The sequence below is a fragment of the Vanessa atalanta genome, chromosome 17, assembly GCF_905147765.1.
Source record: "Vanessa atalanta chromosome 17, ilVanAtal1.2, whole genome shotgun sequence".
Lineage (NCBI taxonomy): Eukaryota > Metazoa > Arthropoda > Insecta > Lepidoptera > Nymphalidae > Vanessa > Vanessa atalanta.
This window is the reverse complement of record NC_061887.1, coordinates 7402865-7411476: the sequence shown is the minus strand read 5'-3', so window position 1 is coordinate 7411476 and position 8612 is coordinate 7402865. Positions and strand designations below refer to the sequence as shown.

At 30.2% G+C, this 8612-nt stretch overlaps 1 protein-coding gene across 1 annotated transcript; it reads right to left on the bottom strand.

Annotated features, from left to right (window-relative positions):
* Window positions 1-1495: 1495 nt before the first annotated feature.
* Window positions 1496-8612, bottom strand: LOC125070682. The gene is made up of 7 exons (XM_047680639.1): window positions 8279-8612; window positions 7388-7663; window positions 6710-7051; window positions 5557-5903; window positions 2724-5363; window positions 2195-2300; window positions 1496-2098 (listed from the first exon to the last, which is right to left on the bottom strand). Exons 1-7 carry the CDS (start codon window positions 8561-8563, stop codon window positions 1562-1564), a joined length of 4533 nt encoding a protein of 1510 aa, XP_047536595.1. The 5' UTR covers window positions 8564-8612; the 3' UTR covers window positions 1496-1561.

The following is an 8612-nucleotide window of genomic DNA, read 5'->3' as shown; positions in this document are numbered from 1 at the left end:
ATGCATGAGAAGATTAATATAATAAAATAATTATCTATATATATATAATTAAATCATCAACTTAATTTGGTAATTAAGTTGATGATTTAACCCGAGGGGCGCGCTTTTGTGAGTGAATAGAGATTTATAAGAATGTGACTAGCATGGTTTGCCCAAACCCTTTATAATAATTTAAATTAATACGAAAAACTTGCGATCACCGATTGTAATATAAATTACTACTAATGGTTAGTGAGACTAAAATATGATGATTTCTTTTTTATGTCCTACTTTTTTTTAATTCATTATATAATACGTCAATATCGAATCGAGCATAATCTGTTGGTGCGAAATAATCTGTGTCATCGACAAAATTATGTAATATTTTGATATGTATTATAATTGTGATCAATATAAACATTTACGATTTCAGTAAAGCGTTCTATGAAGTGAATGACGCTATTTTACTTATTATGTTAAATAAATGGAAATTGAGTTGGCTTACAATTTACTTTGATGATAGCACTTAAGTCGTAATTGTTAATATGTTTTTGTTGTCTTGAATTATTTTATCTAATTTTCCAGCGTACCACAAGGTTCACATTTGGGACCATTTTTGTTTAAAACTTTTAATTTTTAAACAAATTGAATTTTACTGTTTTTTTTTAAATTCAAATATTAATATTGCTTATTTGCTGATAGTTTAAAATTATCAATAGATATAATCGTTTTGATATTATATTAATGTATGTAAAAAAAAAAAAACGGTTTTTATAAGTCTGCGTTTAATCAAGTAGGTAAAGACGGTCGTATTATATTGTTTTTGATATTTTGTTATTTTAGATATTGAATTGTGTTTTGTGCCACACATTGAATACTATCTAAGGTGCTTGGAAAAAGTGAACGAATTCCATTATTCATACAGAGTTATACAAAATAATCTATGTTATGTAGTTTGAAATCCCTACTAAGCAGAGAAGTAGAAACATATATTTTATTTAAAATAATTAATAAAATTGATTATTATGTAGTCTGTTTCTTATGAGTACCTATTTTCCTTTCTATGAGTCAAACTCAAACTCAAATTGGACCAAATATTGTCAATTTAACATAATATATCTTTATTGTATACAAATAGTAATAGTTATTTCAATAAAATTTCAATCTATATTTTATTATTAAGAATTGGAAGCACTGAAACATTACGATTTGTTGTTAATCTATAATCATATTATTTAAAAATATATTACGTGGCCTAGCCTAGCCTCGACTTTGGATTGTTTTTCTTGTTGGTATTTCTGTTCACTAATTACAATAATCCAGATCTTCTAACGTTTTTCTTTAATTTTAAGGCATGAGTTTCTCAGAATACATAGCCAAATATTATATATTTTCAATAATGTGTTCATGTAATGCTAAAGTGAAATGTTTAATCGTAAGATTTATGCGAAAATCTAGTCCGATGAAAGTCAAATAAAACATCATTTTATTATTAACATTTGTTTATTATTTCTCCTTATAGATCCGTTTTGTATTAGTTAGTTTTGGGAAGTAATTAATTTTATTTAAATATAAATTTCAATTAATCAGTTACTACTTCTAACTTGCTTAACATATTTTTTCTTATGTAAGCATATTTTGTGAAGGAATTTTTCACTGGAAACACGATTATCTGATCAGGTGAATCATAACTAATGTATTTAAATAACTCTGGTACATGTTCATCATCTGAAAATAAATCTATCTCTCTCTTCTCTATTGTATGGAGTGTGACACATTCGCATTTATTTAAATATATGCAAATATCTTGCACACTCCGAGTGGAAATAAATTCAAAATTATTACTCAAAAACGTCAGAGAACAACCTGGACATTCGAACACCTTGTTCATTATAACTCCCGCCCATTTAAAGAATACGTCATATTGTATCTGTGCTTCTAGATTGAGCCAGGGTGTAGGTATTATACAAAGGTCTGGCCTCACTTGTAATAAATAACGTTTCGAGAATTTCGTTAAAACTATTCGGTTCTCGTATATGCCCACTCGTTTGATGACCGTTTTCGCCTCGAGATCTTCGAGTTTAGCATTCAGCATGTCTCTCTCCATCGACAGTTGTTCCTGCAATAAATTAACAATTTTCATTATGTATCCATAATTTTCATTATGTATATAAATTTCTGATGTATTTATATTAAATATTACATAGGTTCTTACCTTTAGTTCTGAAAAAGTAAAACCCTCTTTCTTTTTTAGTAAATGTGATATTATGACGTCATCTGTATCAAGGTTATGTGTTTTTGAAAAGTCAACTACTGAATCCCTGAAAGATGAGTTTAAAATAAATTCATCAGCATCAAATAATTTTAAATATGATGTGCAATAATTAAAGTATTTATTACTCATATCAAATATATATAAGATGACTGAAACAACTATATTTTGATGAAAGTTAAGACTACAATTTTATCCTAAAAAGAAAGCTTTAAAGTACGCAAAGTAAGGAAATAAGTATATAGTATATTTTTTGAGCTTTAATTGATTAAGTCAAATAAACCTGTTCTATAATAATTGATTTCAGCTCAAGAATAAAAAAAAATATAACAAATAGATACCAATAGAGTTATATCAATATTGTATTTGTAAACTTGTGAGATGTATTAAATAAAAATGTCATAAATTAAATGACTAAAGACAAATGGTCAAGGCACCACTATCTTAAAATTTGTATATTCAAATTACTTACTTCGATAAGGTTTCTAAAATGCTCTTATATTCAAGATTTTTATAAATTTCTGCAAAGTTATTCCAACTAACTTTACCCTTCCAACCGACCATACCAGATTTTAATTTGTACTTTGTCTCCATGTCGATCACATTCATTTGTTCTTCTTGTACAATGGAACCAGCAGACCCGGTGACCACGGGTATTGTGTCAGAGGTTATGTCCAAAACGTCACAACTGCACATTTCACACAATAAACAGTTAAGCTCACATGATCCTTTCAATCCATTTTGAGGTAATTCAGTACTTAAAATTTCTGCTAAATTGTCTCCAAATTCTGCATCTAGCCTGTTGATCCATTTTCGCCTGTACACTGCGGCAATTTTATAGGATGACTGGACTATGTCATCAAAGTTGATCTTATTAAAGTGGTTGTTCAAAATTTTTTCTCTAGCAGCAATCGCACCACATTTCCTAAGATGTTCTATTGCACTCCGTAAAACTGGTTCAGAATATTCTTTGAATATTAGATATATTTTTTTCGCAGTCTCCGTATTTAATAACTGTTTTATAGACATCATAATGCTTAAGATAATTGCTTCCTTTAATGTTGCAAATTCCGGTCCAGATGTTATTGGCGTTTTGTACATATTGTATGATCGATTAGCGGACGACGGTGTAATAGTGTAATTTTTATCGAAATCATTTAGATCCATGGCTATACAGGGTACTCGTTTAAGAAATGGTTTTGTTTTCTCTATCTGTGATATAAGCCAAACTAATTCCATCATTGGCAGCCTAGCTTCATTAACATATCTGGATATGTTGGCGTGATGACGAAGCCTCAAAACCTTCAAAAACCCTTCATATTTTTTTATCATATTACGGCGACGTCTTAATTCATTTATGATACAGTCTTTTTCATGAGTCAGCACAGAATTTGATTCCAGGGTTAGAGCTCTTTTATGGCAATAAGCTGCTGTTTTCTTAGGATCGTTTATAGTTAACAGATCCCTTGCCACAGTATTCCTTATCTTTAAGCAACCAGGCTGCGAGATTGGGCTCATTATTGTAATTGCAGCTTTACACATCATAATAATTTTATCCTCAAATTCTGACCATACAATTTGCGAATCTACGGCTTTCTTGCGTGAGACTCTATCGGTGCCTTTTTCGGTAGGTCGATCTTTCTTCGTCTTTTGATTTTTTGTGACATCTGATTTCGGTTTGGGCTTTTTCTTTCGAATTCTTTTCGCTTTGATTTTTTTTGGTAATGGTTGTGGCACTGTCGGATTTCTAAAGATGAACGTACGCCACAAACGTGGTATGTCCATAAATATGCTTGAATCAAAACCGCATGGTCCTAAGCCATCTCCAAACCGTTGTCCATTATCATAGTCAGTTACATTGCATTCATTTCGCATTGGGTGAACTAATCTGTACCGCTCACGTTTTGGCATATTGATTGTTGTATTCGAACTGATAGCGATTACTTCGTTCCAATAATTTGTAATATCTTCCATTGAGTTAAAGGAAAATGATTTCTCTAGTGCACACATGTCAGCTTCTTGTCGTGGCCACTTTCCTGATGTATCTATTATTTTTGCGTTTCGATTGACATAAAAAACATAAGTGATAATACTTCCATCTCTACTCATGATTGTTGACGGTTGATTGATCAACTGAACGAGTCCCAGAACCGCAAGAACTTTAAGGCCGACCCTTATTGAATTTTGGAGACTTTTTGACTGTAGCAGAATCCTACTCAAATGATCTGACGTGTCTCGTAATTTTGTGTCGTAAGAATCCTCACTTAATTTAAGATGACAAATATCTGATATATCTATATTATTTATATTGCCAAGAGCAAATTCAACAGTCATTTCCGGTATAATATAGAATAGCGAACCAAAACCAGGAGGGTAAGTTGGGTCAAATTTAATATCACTGAAGTATATCAATTTAGCGATAAATTCATGCAGTTTTTGGATTTTCATATATCTTGGATAAACAAACTGTGACAATGGTCTTGTTATTTCTGACGGATTGTTATGTTTCGGTTTTGCATTCTTTTTAGTTTTAGCACAAATTTCTTTATATTTAGATTTTATTATAGAGTCCGTGGCTTTTATGTTAGGCGAGCAAATTAAAAATGTAAATTTGTTATAGTTTTTGGGTCTTTTTAGTTTTAAAATTTTAAGTTGACCATCTTTCACCAACTTTTGGACAAATAATTTAAGTGCCTTCGTATCCATCGGTGGCTCATCAATTTCTTTGGAAACCAAGGTACTTAATGTTTGAAACCCAATGACGTATTGAACTTCATTTATTATTTTTAAAATTCCATTTGCGAATTTTAATTGTCTCAAAGTTGGATTTTTTTTAGAGTTTAGTATTGAATCCTTGACATTTTCGAAGCCTTCTAACACTTTGATTTCCGTTATTTCAGGTTCAGCATTATCTTCAGGTTCTTTGTTATCCATTTCAAGCTTAATTTTTTTTACCGGTACTTCATATTCAGTTTCATCACTAGGTTCAGCTATAGGTTTAACATCTGTTTTATCACTTACAACTTTGCTACTGTTAACATAGTTCATAAGTTTATTTCTTTCATTTGCATATTCCTTATCCTTTTCTTTTGTAGCTGCTAATGCTATATATCTAAAATAATAAGTTAATGAGTTGTGGTTAAACTTGCTCGGCAAACAATAATTTACTTTTATAAAAAGAACATGTTCAATTTTTAAATGACCTGATATGAGCTGGTGAATAGTTAACATATCAATTAAAAGTAAAATAAAAAAAAAACATATGAGCTGCGTGGATATGTGTATGTTTTAAAAACTATGCATACCTGGCAGTTCTTTGTCTGCCTTTGTCTTCTAAAAATTCTCTCACTATATTTCTTGCCTTAAAGCTTCTACAAATAGTTCTACTTGTGTAAAACTCAACACCAAGAAGCTGTGCAACTTCAATTTGTGTCAATCCATTTAGACCTGCATCTAAAAATCTTTCATAAGCTTGTCTCATTAAGGTGACTCCAACTTTGTACTGACATTTCAGAGGTACATCATTGCTTTCTTCATCTGACTGTGATTCATCACTTTGTGACGCAAGTGTTATGAATCTTTTTTTAACAACAATTTTTTGCTTTTCATTTTTGTTATTAGGATTTCTTTCTAACTTAACTTCCCTGTCTTCCTGTTAAATAAGAGTTCCTGATTAATACATATTAAAATAAAGTATTTTCGGACTGTTCTTAAGTCTTTTGACTCAGATTACACCTACTTTTTTATAATTATTTGTTGTGTACAGGAGTTTTTTTATACCTGGTTTACTAAATCAGAAAGTACTTTTTTTAAGATATCGCTAGGTGGACGAGCAAATATGTCATCTGATGGTAAGTAGTCTCTACCGCCCATAGACAATTGCGCTGTAAGAAATATTAACCATTCCTTACATCACCAATGGGCCACCAACCTCTGGAACTAAGATGTTATGGCCTTTGTGCCTTTAGTTAAATTGGCTCACTTTTCCTTCAAACCGGAACATAACAATACTGAGTACTGCTGTTTGGCGGTAGAATATCTGATGAGTGGGTGGTACCTACCCAGATGGGCTTGCACAAAGCCCTACCACCAAGTAAAATATGGACATTTAAAATATGTTCAAAAGAGTTTCATGGATTCGATTTTCATAATCTAGTTGGGCAAGAATTCATAGATTGTAAACTAAAGGTAAGTTCTCTTTTGAACAAAATGTGTTATATTTTTAGATTTCCTTCATCTAAACCATATCAATTTAATTTTCAAGTCACACCTGATTGGAACTCTAGGATTATACTTAACATAACATTAACATCACAAAATTATTCTTGTAGTTATCTCTACATCCTCTACTGAAAGGTATACATAATTACATAATTAATATTAAATTTTATCTTTTTTATTAATTTGAGACAATTCAACTTAAAATAAATATTATTCAACAGCAGAAAATGTACTTACAAAACTGAAAACATTGATCGCTTTTTGAAGTCTTTTACTCTGTTGGGGAGTCATCAAGCCCTTCTTTATCATCACTTCATTTTGTTCAGAATGATCTTCTTGATTCAGTAAATACTTGACCATCTCAAATATCTTTCCAACTTTAGGGAGTGATTTCAGTGTTGGCTGGTGGAACCTTTTTAAGCGAAGAAGTATACTTTTCATTGCTTTCCCACCAGTTACTTGAGTGCAATACTGATTTTTGATTAAGTCTAGTTTTTGTAGTGCATTTCTATTGTAGAATAATAGTTTTGGTTGCTTGACAATTTTGTTTAAATTCGTCATTCCTATTGTCATTTGGCCCTAAAATTTTATTAGATGATAGAATTTAAATTTGGCAATATTTTTATCTTGAAAGACACAGTAGGGAAAATTTAATGTCAATAGTAAAAGTAAAGATGTATCGGTGCACGGCATTTATGTACCTCAATCATTCAGCTTTATACTCAAAATTTACACAAACACACAACTGTAAATTATATTAGTATAGAATATTTGATCCTGAGAAATTTAAGTAAGATATTGTAAAGAATAATAGTATCAAAGAATTAAGTGTTTTGATTTTGAATGTATCTTTACAGAGCTAATTAATTAATGATATAAATATTATTATTTTTATATACATTTCTGAATACGAACATTTTCTCTCCCTCTTCCGATGACTTCTAAAATGCAATAATGTACGGGAGTCAGTTGATTTAGGTATGTCATCGGCAAATGTGATGCCAAAGACCTCCATCTTTCTTCCAATGATGCAACTAGAACCAATTTATCACCATATTGTGATAATACTTCTTCATAAGTCATTAATTGTGCAGCATCCTTTGGTATCAAAAGTCTTGTATCATAATTAGGGCATGAACCATATTCATTGGGCACTGGATGAAACTCATAGGGACCGTCTAGGTAATTAGGCTGAAAGGATGGTGACAAATAAACAGTTTTATTAATATGAAAAATATTGTTTTACTTAAACAATATAATTAACAAATAAACACTTAAGAGTTTACACTATTTTTGTATATATTTTTACTTTGTATAGCCTTATCAAATAGCAGGAGGCATTGGCATTGAAGTGTTATAATATAATTGATTCAAGAATTAGATTGATGGAAAATATGTGCTTTCTATATAGGCGACACTAGTTATCAGAACTTTGGAAGTAAAATGAAAGCAGGTATAAGTAGAATAGTATTGTATCATTAATAACGATATATTAATCAAGAACTGTTTGTTGTATACTATAGAAACATTATAGCAGAGCAAAACGTATAATATGGAAATTTGAAGTGTATTCATCTTAACTCCTTTGGCTATTGGAATATATTATATATATATTTATTATACAGATAAATTATTTCCTTTTATTAAACATAAAATGCAAAGACATTTAATTTGATTTAACTATTTAGATTTCTAAGGTTAACTTAAAAGAGATATTATTTTGGAATAAGAATTTATTTTAAACGTATTATTTAAAACATGATTATTTTTTATATTATGTGTGTGTAAACAGTAATTAACACTTACTGGGTCTAACATGTGTCCCGTGCGTTCCTCTATTATTGAAAATCGATCTAAGATTTCTATGTATGGGTGTGGTTGGCTGAGTTGGTAAAGCATAATTGATTCCGAATCCACGATGAATTTCCAAAATTTTATCTTCATCTTTGAAGTTATTGTAGAAGAAATACGCTTTTCCATGCGTCTCCATAACAGATCAATTCCTATACCTTCTAAGCCATCTAATGCGATTTCATCTATCAAAAATTGTTTATAATCAAATGTAAAATGTCTGTGTGAATTGCATTCCATTTTAATTAAAAAATAATGTAATTTAAAACTATATTGAGAAATATTTTTA